Genomic DNA, 13438 nt, shown 5'->3' with positions numbered 1-13438 from the left:
AGGGCCTATCATTATCTTGCTGGATTTATTCCCCGGGATAATTGTGTCATGTTTTGGTCTTCTCCTTTTCTCTGTGTCTGTCTACTCCCATTCACCCTTCTCTCTCTCTTTCTCACTGTCTCAGGCCATCACTGCGAGAGACTCCATGGCCAAGTCTCTGTACAGTGCACTGTTCAACTGGATTGTCCTGCGCATCAATCATGCACTGCTCAACAAGAAAGACATGGAGGAATCTGTCCCGGTGAGAGAGAGAGAGAGAGAGAGAAACACACACGCACAACAGCACAGACCTAGGAATGCAGCTTAGAGTTCCCCTCTCCATGTTTCGTCATTGTCAAGTCCAGACATGTCGGCAGTTCCCCAGAAATTACTAGGAAAAAAAGCTATTTTTACTACTCAAATAACTATAAACTAGAATGAACTAACAAGCGCTCTAGTATGACATAGGTGACATTATTAGGCCATCTTACCTAAGTTTCTAACTGACCTACTGTATCAAATCAAATGTATTTATATAGCCCTTCTTACATCAGCTGATATCTCAAAGTGCTGTACAGAAACCCAGCCTAAAACCCCAAACAGCAAGCAATGCTGGTGTAGAAGCACGGTGGCTAGGAAAAACTCCCTAGAAAGGCCAAAACCTAGGAAGAAACCTAGAGAGGAACCAGGCTATGAGCACATGGCCTAGATGTTCAAATGTTCATAAATGACCAGCATGGTCTAATAATCATAGTAGTTGTCGAGGGTGCAACAAGTCAGTAACACAAGAGTAAGTGTCAGTAAGTGCATTTGTTCTGTTCCAGTGTTTGTCAATAGGGGTCCTGGACATATTTGGCTTTGAGGACTTTGAGACCAACAGCTTTGAGCAGTTCTGTATCAACTATGCAAACGAGCAGCTTCAGTATTACTTCAACCAGCACATCTTCAAACTTGAGCAGGTGAGTTGGCCCTGGGTGCGTCTCATTGAAATAGAATAACACAGATTCTAATGTGCCGTAAGGACAGTATAACAGCCCTGATCCTCTGTCTTTAGCTCTGACCGTGTTATTGGTCTGTTACAGGAGGAGTACCAGGCAGAGGGCATCACCTGGCACAACATAGACTACACTGACAACGTGGGCTGCATCCACCTCATCAGCAAGAAGCCCACTGGTCTCCTGTACCTACTGGACGAGGAGAGCAAGTAAGGACTTCAAGCCCCCCCCGTATTTCACAAAAAGGATCATTCACCCAAAAATGTGTTGATCTTCATGTGCCAGAAGTGACTGCAGCCTAAAGATTTGCTTTCCTACATCGTTGCCTGTAAGCGGCAATAAATTACATTTTAGGTGAGATGCAGGTTCACATACGGTATACATCTCCCCCCTCTTTCTCTCACGCCCTCTATTTTCTCTCCCTCTCTTCAGCTTCCCCCATGCCACTGATAAGACCCTGCTGGCCAAGTTTAAGCAGCAGCACCAGGAGAATAAGTACTTTGTGCCCACGCCTGTGATGGAGCCTGCCTTTGTCATCCACCACTTTGCTGGGAAAGTCAAATACCAGATCAAGGTAGGGATGGATGGACAACCAACCACCAACACAGTCAGACTCCCTGTTTACTATCATGTAATGTCTAAGGGGTTGGGGGAGGCTTCTTGCATTTGTGTAACTGTTCATTGTTAGTGACATGTAATTATTGTTCAGTGCGTTAATAATCTTAGCGGCGACTCTAAAATGGCCTCAACATGCTTAACCATCTCCTTATGACTCTCCTGACAGGACTTCCGGGAGAAGAATACGGACCACATGCGTCCGGACATTGTGGCTCTACTGCGCAGCAGTGACCGAGCCTACGTGCGTCAGCTGATCGGGATGGACCCTGTGGCCATGTTCCGCTGGGGCATCCTGCGAGCCACCATCAGGGGAATGGCTGCCTTCAACGAGGCTGGACGCCGCTGGGCCGCCAAGACCGCAGGTACATGTACAGCTGGAGCAGTGGTACAATACGTGTACAGCTGGAGCAGTGGTACAATGCGTGTACAGCTGGAGCAGTGGTACAATGCGTGTACAGCTGGAGCAGTGGTACAATGCGTGTACAGCTGGAGCAGTGGTACAATGCGTGTACAGCTGGAGCAGTGGTACAATGGGCGGCTGATTGTATAGGTGTACACATGCTTTAGACACTGTAGGAGTCTACAGCCATGTCTCAGAGTTAGAACTGTACTACCCATGCACAGTAACCAACAATAGCAGTAGGCTTAATTAGTTTAGCAGGGCTTGGGGGGAAACACGAGGCTTTTGAAATGTCAGGTTTTTCCCTGCAAGCTTCAGTCATTATCCGCCAGAGAAGTTTTGTTGTGTTGACTAGATGAGAAAAGTGGCCCATTGACGTAAGAGGGTATTTTAATAGGGATTAATGGTATTAAATCAAGGAAAAACAAAGCAGGGAAATGGCCCCTGGAAGGACTCAACTGGATTATTCTGTTTTTTGACTGGCAGGAGTCATGCGGTGCAGTCTTTTTGTCTTTTTAGAACCTATATGTGTGTCTGATGTCTGTCTGCATCCACAGGTGTGCAGCGCCCCACTTCCAGGACTCCTTTGGGGGAGCTGCAGAGGTCCAACACGCCGGTAGAAAGGATGTACCGGTAAGGCACAGACCTCTGACAGAGGGACACACAGGGAAGGAGGGGAACTATATTTGTCCCAATATCCACATTTCCATACCACTTAGAAAAAAGTGACGTATTGCCCATGCATAGGCCCCTCGTGTGTTTTTCCTGTCAGGTCACATGGTCACAAAAAATGGCTGGCCCTCGCCATGCGTACTAGATAGTATGTTAGTGTGGAAATTGAGACATACTCTGGTAGTGTTGGGAAATGGGCCATCTTCCTCTACTGTTGTTTTGGGTGTGATGTCGTGATTGACAGATGGGTCTCTCTCTCTCCCCTGAGGCACAACGGCAGGTGTTCAGTGATTACAATCTACCAGAGCGCCTGTGGCGTTAAAGCCCACGTGCAATGCCTCAGTCTTCCATCAGAAATCCACTTTAAATGCACAAACCCGACTACCTTGATCCAAGACCAAGTCATTTCACTGAATCTATACTATACAGACAAAAGATTTGTATTTAGGATTAACCAGAATAACTTAAATCAGTTTGCCTTACAATAACACGCCCCTTACTAGTTCTTGTTTGGGGGCTTCTCACAGAGCACATGTTGTGATTTGGTCATCAATCTCCATTTTATTGGTAAAGGTCTTTTTAAGAAAGGGTGAGCATCCGTACTGTGGGATCCGTGTCCCTGCGCCTAGGATGACATGAAGCAGGATCAGACAGTGTTATCATGATTGTGAATCACAAGATTGTTCAGGAAGTGTATCTGTACTGGGAGCCAAATAGAACTCCCACTAGTCCCCCGCTAAATGGAACTGAATGAAACAGTTGGCTTCCATGTGTGCTTCCTGGTCGCTTGTATGACACAAGCTCTGTCAAATCCATAGAAATGCAATAATATCTCTATGGTGGAATGAATCCTCCTTCATCTCATCCTGGCCCCTGCGTTGTTTCCCCTGCCCCTGGGTGACCCCGTGTGCTGTTCTCTCCCCTCCACAGACGGGCTTCTATGCTTGATTTCTACTTTGATCACTCTGACGAGCGCCCACTAGAGGCCTTCGAAGACATCTTTGCTAGCTATGAGAGTAAGAAGTAAGTGGACTGGAGGAGAGCAGGAAGAAGGATGGAGGGAGGTCAAGCAGGAGGAAGGGCCAGTATTGTTTTTACGGGCAGTTAGTCTCTGTCTCATTCCCGCTCTGAGTTTGCTCATGTTCATAATGTCAGAGATACACGAGACACTCTACGTCATGAAGGTTTGCAGCAGGCATATGTTTCTTTAGTTTGGAAAGGGACGTCATAATATGAAACGTGCACAGTCAGACTACAGAAAAAGACTTCATATAAACATCAAACACGGCAAACATTTTCCTTTATAATCATCAACAGGCTGCATCTTGTTCGTATTCTCTTCCCCGTTCTAGCTCTCTATTTTCCACCACATTGCTCTCGTTACTTTCTCACCTTTCTTTCGCTCTTTCTCCATCTCTCGGCCACGGTAATCTGTCTCAACACCCTGGTTTATTATTGTTCATGTAGAACACAGGAAGGTCTTAGTGCTGCCCTTCTCTGATAATCTACTGATTTACTGTGAGGAAACAACTGGAAAGGCTGGGCACACTAATAAATGGTTAGTCCAGCGTTTAAGAACGTGTGCACACTAATAAACAGTAGTAGTAAAGTTTAGTTAATGAAACAGGTCAGGGCCAGTGCTATACATTTCAGGTCCTGGACTACTAGTGATGAGGTCGGAAATGTAATAAACAATTGCCTAGGGAGAAGTTAAATGCATCATTGTAGTTTCTAAATGGACCAAAAGCCCCTGTTCTAATATGAGCATTCTCTGAGAGGAACTGAGCAGTTGTGTTTAAACCACCCCTAGCTCCTTCCTTAGGGCCCTACCCCTTATGTGTTTGCAGAGATGATAGGTGTTAGTAATATGGGTATAGCGCCACCTAGGCTTTCGATTAGCTTGGGGGAGTTTCCTCCATACTGCTTCCCCCTATCTGGTTCCTTCAGACCTGAAAATTCTGAAGACGTCATGTCTAGGGGCCGTTTTTTTCTATGGTACCTTTACTTATGGCCTGTCCCTTCCTGCCTGACCTCCCTTGGTTTATTGATCAGAGTGGTAAGTACAGTAATGCATGGATCCAGAGGAGCAGCCATCTTAACAACACCAGTCCACCCCAGTTTACCACCAGTATAAAACCAGTCCAATGACCAATCCCAGTCGCCAGCAGTGTAACACCAGCATGGGGAAATGATGTCAACCGCTGAAGCTTTGATTCAGGAATGCATGCTCACAACACTTACTTACAGGAGTATGGCGTGTGTAAACATCCACACCGTGCACAACCTCTCACTTTCTACTGTAGCAATGGCTGGGTGATCTGAACTGAAGTGGCATTGTCCCACATGTTAACCAGAAGTTTTACTTGCTCTGAACTTCAAACCTCTAACGGTTCTGTGTGTGTTTCTCTTTGGAAGTGGGTTCTTTGGTGGTGGGGGGGGGGGGTTTCTGTCTTTCGAGGTGTCCTAACAGCGGTGTTCCTACATCCCCTGCCCTCCCCTTATGCCCCGTGCCCAACCCCCCTCCTCCCTATGTCTCCTACCCACCATCCTCTTCACCCACTGTGGCACTTGCTGGGGTGAATCAGGGACATGCATGCCCAGATAATCAGCTCCATTAAGGACTTGCAGCTGGATGGTGAGGACCCTCGCAAGCTGCTGCAGTCCTGGGGTCGCCTGCGGTTCCCTCGACACCTCCTTCAGTGAGTCTGTAGTCCTGACCCCTTCCAGCTCAGTCCAGCCCAGCTTGGCCTAGCAAGTCCAACCCAGCTTGAACAGTGTTCAACCTTAGTCCCCCTGAGGTATCCCCTTAGTTGCACATTTTGTTCCAGCCCTAACACACCTGATTTGAGTACAAAAAAAATGTCTTCACCTCACATGGTTGTTAAAGCTCTCAACCCGTGACAGACAGTTGAAGACACAGGCTAGGTAATTAGCTGGTTGAGACCACACCTCATGAAAAATGCACCTACGAACAAAGACCTCACAGGAATCCTAATTATTTGCAGAAGGATACCCAACAACACAAGACTGCTCGTGATAGTGGAATGCAAGGCCCAGAGAGACTGGGTCCCAATGTGATGTTGATTAGCATGAGGCTGACGTTTTAGTGCAACAAGGCTTTTGCCCATATGGGCTTTAAAGGAGATGCAGAGGCCTTGATAAAAGCTGAGGATGCACTGATGGCTTGAATATCAGCTGCTGCATGAACAAGGATATTACTCACCTGAATGCATTGGCTTCTAGATGAAACTGTGTATGAATGTGAAGTCAAAAAGAACTTAACCTCTCTGGGGTATGTGGGACGCTAGCGGGACACACTATTCAACAGCCAGTGAAATAGCAGGGCGGCAAATTCAAAACAACAAAAATCTCAAACATACAACTATTATATCCCATTTTAAAGATACACTTCTCGTTAATCCAACCACATTGTCCAATTTCAAAAAGGCTTTATGGCGAAAGCACAACATTAGATTATGTTAGGACAGCGCCGAGACAAGAAAAACCACACAGCCATTTTCCAAGCAAGGAGAGGCATCACAAAAACCAGAAATACAGCTAAAATTAATCACTAACCTTTGATCTTCATCAGATGGCACTCATAGGACTTCATGTTACACAATACATGTATGTTTTGCTCGATAAAGTTCATATTTATATCCAAAAAAACTATTTTTACATTGGCGTGTAATGTTCAGAAATGTTTTGCCTCCCAAAACTTCCGGTGAATGAGCACATCAATTTACAAAAATACTCATCATAAACGTTGATAAAATATTCAAGTTATTCAAAGAATTTATAGATACACTTCTCCTTAATGCAACCGCTGTGTCAGATTTCAAAAAAGCTTTACGGCGAAAGCAAATTTTGCAATAATCTGAGTACAGCGCTCAGATATCAAAACAAGCCATACAGATACCCGCCATTTTGGAGTCAACAGAAATGACAAAAATTACATTATAAATATTCACTTACCTTTGATCTTCATCAGAATGCACTCCCAGGAATCCCAGTTCCACAATAAATGTTTGTTTTGTTCGATAAAGTCAATCATTTATGTCCAAATACCTCCTTTTTGTTCGCATTTAGTCCACTACTCCAAATGCAGGATGCGCGCGCGAAATTTCACAACAAAGTCAAAAGTTCTATTTACATTCGTAGAAACATGTCAAACGATGTATAGCATCAATCTTTAGGATGTTTTTATCATAAGTCTTCAGTAATATTCCAACCGGACAATTCCACGTGAGCGCGGAATTACTCTCACGTGAGCGCGCAACACTGAACTCATGTCATTCTGTCATCTGACTCCAGGACCTCTTATTTTCTCCCCAGTAGAAGCATGAAACAACGTTCTAAAGACTTGACATCTAGTGGAAGCCTTAGAAAGTGCAAAATGAACCCTAAGTCACTGTATACTGTATAGGCAATCACTTGAAAAACTACAAACCTCAGATTTCCACACTTCCGGGTTGGATTTTTCTCAGGTTTTTGCCGGCCATATGAGTTCTCTTATACTCACAGACATCATTCAAACAGTTTTAGAAACTTCAGTGTTTTCTATCCAAATCTACTAATAATATGCATATCCTACCTTCTGAGCCTGAGTAGCAGGCAGTTTACTACGGGCATGCCTTTCATTCGGACGTCGAAATACTGCCCCCTACCCTAGAGAAGTTAAAAGTTTGTTACAAATTATGGTTTATTTTAACTTATATAAAACTATAGTTGTTGGGGATAGTGTCTGCAAGTATTTTCAACACAGTCAAGAAACAAAACAAAAGTTTAGTGTTGACCTCACAAATAACACACTGTCAAGCAGTGTAGTCGGCACATGGCAACAATTCCACTATAAACCCAAGGCTTATATAATGCTCTATATGTAGTGATGAAAACAAGATAGCAGGGGAACAGGTCTCGTAATCCTATAGGTCGTATGGGTCTCGGCCGGGCTGGCTGATTTTGGTTGGCTAGGTTCCCCCTTCCTCCATCCCGCAACCTCCCTCCTCCATCATCCCCAGCCCTTGTCATACAACCCATACTCCAGGTGCAAGCCCTCACACCTCACTGACTGAGCATGACTCACCATACTAACACGGCTCGCCCCCATGCTCACCCGGAGACCTTCTCAGCGACGTCTCTGAGCTGAGCCTCTCTCACTAACCTATCCCTTCCCCACAGGAAAAACAAGAACGCGAAGCAGAAACAGATCATACCCAAGGTAAGCTTCATACATCACACATACGCCAGCTATGTGTACGCCTACATTAATGTCATTTGAAAAATAAATGTAATATACAATCCGAGATATGAGATCACAAAATCATCTGATAGAAAATGTTCCATATACCGGGTCGGATCTCGCTTTGCCTCCAGAACAGCCTGAATTCTTCAGGGAATGGATTCTACAACCTGGAAGCGTTCCACAGGGATGTTGGTCCATGCTGACCCAATGGTGTCACGCAGTTTCTGCAGATTGCACGGCGGTACAGCACCGCCACCAGCCTGTACTGTTGACACCAGGTAGGATGGGTCCATGAACTCTTGCTGCTTACGCCAACTCCTGACTCTGCCAACCGATGACGCCACAGGAACCGGAATTTGTTGGACCATGCACTGTTTTTCCATTAATTTGTCCAGTGTTCGTGTGCCCACCGGAGCCACTTCTTGTTTTTAGCTGATAGGAGTGGAACCCGGTGTGGTCGTCTGCTGCAATAGCCCATCCGTGACAAGGATTGACAAGTTGTACGTTCCGAGATGCCGTTCTGCACACCACTGTTGTACTGCACCGTTATTTGACTGTGGCCCGCCTGTTAGTGTGCACGATTCTTGCCATTCTCCTTCGACCTCATCAACAAGTTGTTTTCACTGACTGGATGTGTTTCGTTTGTCGGGCTAAGGTTGGGTGCTATCCAGATTTGTCCATCTATTGCCAGAATGCTAACAAAATTTGCACAAGTAATAGTGAATTTCCATGGAGGCTGCTAGCTAGATATGCTAACAAGCGCAAATGAGAATAAACTAATTGCAAAGACAGGCAATCCAGCTCATAAAATTATACATGTATAGGTAGGAGCTACCAAATGTAATTTTTGTTGAGTTTGGACATAATACAAGTAAATGAGCTGCATTGTGCAAATGAACAAAGTTTTGACATGCTTGTCAGAAGGAAAACGGTACTGGCTCTGGAGCAGCATGTGTACACGCTGTGTCTGTCTGGAGTCGCTAGGGCAATGGGCCTGCCTGCTCTGGTCTGAGAAGATGGGGAGGAGCAGACGGGTCAAGAATGGAGGACAAAAAACGCAAGGATATCAAAAGATGGCAGTGGCAGCTGTACAGAACTCACCCAAAGGGCTTTGACTCAAGCACGGCAGAAAACTAACACAATATGATGCCCCTTCACCTTATTAATTAAACCACTTACTTAGTTAACAAGCAAGGTAACTTAGGGGTCGCGTTAATGCAGAATTCTTAGGTTTTTTTACCCAGGAAAATATAAAAAGCATAAGGAATAGCTTGCTGCGTTTTGTAAACAGATCTAAAATGCTTATTATTGTAATTTCTGCTTGGCATCAGACTGATTTTGTACTTATGTGAATTCTCATCCGAGTGGAGAAGTGCAAAACAGGCATTCTATCAACAGACAGCGCTCTGACTCGGTGTAGCCATCCTACTTTTCTCTGGTAAAATGCAAGATTAGCTTTAAGCAAAACATTAGGAAATGTATCTGCTACATTATATGATTGCCATGCATTGTTTTTGCAAAAAATATATTGCTTTTTCATTGTAAGCTCTGCCAGCCAAATTGTTGCACTTCTAATGTAATGAAAATGAAGCTATTTTCTGCCGAATGTGTTTCACTAATGTACACTGAACAAAAATAAACGCAACATGTAAAGTGTTGGTCCCATGTTTTATGAGCTGAAATAAAATATCCCAGAAATGTTCCATACGCACAAAAAGCATATTTCTCTCAAATGTTGTGCACAGATTTGTTTACATCCCTTATAGTGAGTATTTATCATTTGCCAAGATAATCCATCCACCTGACAGGTGTGGCATATCAAGACATGATCATTACACAGGTGCACCTTGTGCTGGGGAAAATAAAAGGCCACTCTAAAATGTGTAGTTTTATCACAACTGTTGCCAGAGAATTTAATGTTAATTTCTCTACCATAAGCCACCTCAACTTTGTTTTAGAGAATTTGGCAGTACATCCAACCGGCCTCACTACAGACCATGTGTATGGCGTTGTGTGGATGAGTGGATTGCTGATCTCAACGTTGTGAACAGAGTGCCCCATGGTGGGCTTATGATATGGGCAGGCATAAGCTACGTGACTGGCTCAACTGTTCTGGGAAACTACAGTAAGCTTAATATTGTAAACTAATCTGACCGATTTTAATGAAGAACCCAATCTGCTTTATCTCCTAACGTATTGCACAAGTTGACTGCAGGTATTTACTTAAAAAGTAGCTAGGAATATTAAAACGTTATTGAAAAACTTCAAAAGAAATATTCAATGGTATTGACAGTATTGCAAAACCATCCTGTGGCTATTTCCAAATACCCTGGAATTCAGTATATATGGTGTACTTTGCCTGCATTGCATCGTTCTCGGGAAACCCTAGATGTGTGAAAAGCCCAGGAGGGTGGCCGTTTCTGAGACGCTGGATCCTGTGTGTCTGGCACCGACCATCATACAACGCTCAGTTGCTTAGGTCACTTGTTTTGCCCATTTCTAACATTCAATCAAACAGTAACTGAATGCTTGTCTGCTGCATATACCAAGCCATGGCCACTTGACTGTCTGTAGGAGCGATTCATTTTTGTGAACTTGGGGTGTACCTAATAAACTGGCCTAGTGAGGGTCTTGTTCCTTCAAAATATTTAATTTAACTCCGAGAGTATCAATGAGACTGTTATCTGCAGACGTTTAGAACTCTGTGGTGTTGATGCTGTTCCTTAGAGCCTGCTGGACTCTCGCTCCCTGAAGTTCATCGTCGGTCGCACCATCCACGACCGCTCGACCAAGTCTCTGCATCACCTCAACAAGAAGAAGAAGACCCCCAGCATCAGCGCTCAGTTCCAGGTCAGCTGATCTCACCAGCAAATACCGCAGCCAGGCAGCCACTAACATACACCTGAAAATACATAGCCACACTTCACACAATGCAGATGCAGAACATGGGGAAATGTTTATTTGTTGCGTTAAGTCTTAATTGACATGAAATCTCTTTTACATTGACAGACCTCTCTGACAAAGCTGCTGGAGAATCTGGGCAGAGCAGAGCCCTTCTTCGTCCGCTGTATTCGCTCCAACTCTGAGAAGGTAAAGTCACTTCACTAAAAACATGTTTTACCAGAGTTGGGAGTTAATTTTTTTATAAGTGTCACTCCACAATGATACGTTAGTTAACAATACAAAATACAGATTTTAAAAACCATGTTGTGGACAACTCATAGTTTTGTGACACTAAAAGCAGTTATAGTAAAACATGGTACAGTTCCATCAGGAGTCATCTGTAACACATAAGCATCTATACATTATTGGTATCAGTTATTATACATTACGTTGTTCGTACATAGGTGCATAAATAAAGAACATTTAGGCTACTACTTACAACCAAGATGATGAAAATGATTGAGTTTGTTCCTCTAACGACGTGCTGTGTGTCTGTCTGTGTGTGTACAGAAGGAGATGTGTCTGAATGAGACCCTGGTGCTGCAGCAGCTGCGCTACACAGGCATGCTGGAGACAGTTCGCATCCGAAGGTCTGGCTATGGAGCCAAGTACACTTTCCAGGTACACTGCACCTGTTCACTGACTCAGATAGCCAGCAGACACCGGGAAGGAAGCAATATCTGTTGTTGATTATTTACCAATAGCTAACTGCGTCACTTTGACATATATACTGAACAAAAGTATAAACGCAACATGTAAAGTGTTGGTCCCATACTCACAAAAAGCTTATTTCTCTCACATTTTGGGCACATATTTGTTTACATCTGTGTTAGTGAACATTTCTCCTTTGCAAAGATAATCCATCCACCTACAGGTGTCTTGCATCAAGAAGCTGATTAAACAGCATGATCATTACACAGGTGCACCTTGTGTTGGGAACAATAAAAGGCTACTCTAAAATGTGCAGTTTGTCACACAACACAATAACACCGATGTCCCAAGTTTTGAGGGAGCGTGCAATTGGCATGCGGACTGCAGGTCGACCAGAGCTGTTGCTACATAATTGAATGTTAATTTCTCTACCATGTGCCGCCTCCAACATTGTTTTAGATAATCTGGCAGTAAGTCCAACCGGCCTCACAACTGCAGACCATGTGTAACCATGCCAGCCCAGGACCTCCACATCCAGCTTCTTCACTTGCAGGATCGTCTGAGACCAGCCACCTGGACAGCTGATAAATTGTGGGTTTGCACAACTGAAGAATTTCTGCACAAACTGTCAGAAACCGTCTCAGGGAAGCTCACCTGCTTGCTTGTCATACTCACCAGGGTCTTGACTTGACTACAGTTCGGTGTTGTAAGAGACTTCAGTGGGCAAATTCTGACCTTCAATGGCCATTGTTATGCTGGAGAAGTGTGCTCTTCACGGCTGAATCTCGGTTTCAACTGTACCGGGCAGATGGCAGACAGTGTATGGCGTTGTGTGAACGGAGTGCCCCATGGTGGCATGGTATGGGCAGGCATAAGCTACGGAAAACAAACACAATTGCATTTGATTGATGGCAATTTGAATGCACAGATATACCGTGACAAGATCCAGAGGCCTACTGTCATGCCATTCATCCGCTGCCATCACCTCATGTTTCAGCATGATTGTGCACGGCCCCATGTCACAAAGATCTGTACACAATTACTGGAAGCTGAAAATGTTCCAGTTCTTCCATGGCCTGCATACTTACTAGACATGTCACCCATTGAGCAAGCTTGGGACGCTCTGGATCGACGTGTACGACAGTGTTCCAGTTCCCAACAAACTCCAGCGTCTTCGCACAGCCATTGAAGAAGTGGACAACATTCCACAGGCCACAATCAACAGCCTGATCAACTCTATGAGAAATGTCATGCTGCATGAGGCAAATAAATGGTCACACCAGATACTGACTGGTTTTCTGATCCACGCCCATATAGATTTTTTAAGGTGTCTGTGACCAACCGATGCAGATTTCTATTCCCAGTCATGTGAAATCCATAAATTAGGGCTTAATTTATTTCAATCGTCTGATTTCCTTTTGAACTGTAACTCAGTAAAATCGTTGAAATTGTTACATGTCGAGTTTATTTTTGTTCAGTATAAGAACGAAAATGTTTATTGGGCAATGTCTGTGTTAATGCAACCTACTATCATAAATGATTGTGTAATAGAAATTCATGACGGACACAAAAAAAGTACAAAAATAATTGTCCACCACACAATTTTGTATACAGTACACTTCAATCACAGATAAAGGCAGTAGGTTACTTTATACAGAAATGAGAGGAGGGAGTTTGGTCGGGGAGGATGGGTGTATAACGGGAAGGTCTAGCAACCCAAACGTGTGTGCGAATCACATGATAAAAAATGTTGTCTGATATGCGCTAATCCCACCCCCTCCCCTCCAATGGTTATGTCTGTGATCGTGTACATTGGCGTGGCCAATTACCGTAACCTATAATTCCAAGACCCTAACAACAAATTGGAATTCATTATGAAGAAAATTGTATACTGGACAAGAATGTGTTAGGAAGAAAATTGTGCGGTGGACATGA

At 44.2% G+C, this 13438-nt stretch overlaps 1 protein-coding gene across 5 annotated transcripts in view; it reads left to right on the top strand.

Moving 5' to 3' along the window:
* LOC115158136 (unconventional myosin-IXb) overlaps window positions 1-13438 on the top strand; it is a 105035-nt gene that overhangs the window by 74050 nt on the left and 17547 nt on the right. For 2 of the 5 annotated variants that reach the window (XM_029706717.1, XM_029706714.1), the window contains exons 9-20: window positions 125-241; window positions 804-938; window positions 1062-1183; window positions 1407-1548; window positions 1759-1954; window positions 2550-2625; window positions 3595-3687; window positions 5250-5363; window positions 7846-7885; window positions 10637-10759; window positions 10919-10999; window positions 11363-11473. In XM_029706717.1, coding sequence (XP_029562577.1) covers window positions 125-241; window positions 804-938; window positions 1062-1183; window positions 1407-1548; window positions 1759-1954; window positions 2550-2625; window positions 3595-3687; window positions 5250-5363; window positions 7846-7885; window positions 10637-10759; window positions 10919-10999; window positions 11363-11473 — 1350 coding nt within the window. The remainder of the gene's footprint in view (window positions 1-124; window positions 242-803; window positions 939-1061; window positions 1184-1406; window positions 1549-1758; window positions 1955-2549; window positions 2626-3594; window positions 3688-5249; window positions 5364-7845; window positions 7886-10636; window positions 10760-10918; window positions 11000-11362; window positions 11474-13438) is intronic. The other 3 variants (XM_029706715.1, XM_029706716.1, XM_029706718.1) reach the window with 3 other exon arrangements.

The sequence above is a fragment of the Salmo trutta genome, chromosome 22 (genome assembly GCF_901001165.1).
Source record: "Salmo trutta chromosome 22, fSalTru1.1, whole genome shotgun sequence".
Lineage (NCBI taxonomy): Eukaryota > Metazoa > Chordata > Actinopteri > Salmoniformes > Salmonidae > Salmo > Salmo trutta.
Note: the sequence above shows the minus strand (reverse complement) of the source record. Positions and strands in the feature narration are given on the sequence as shown.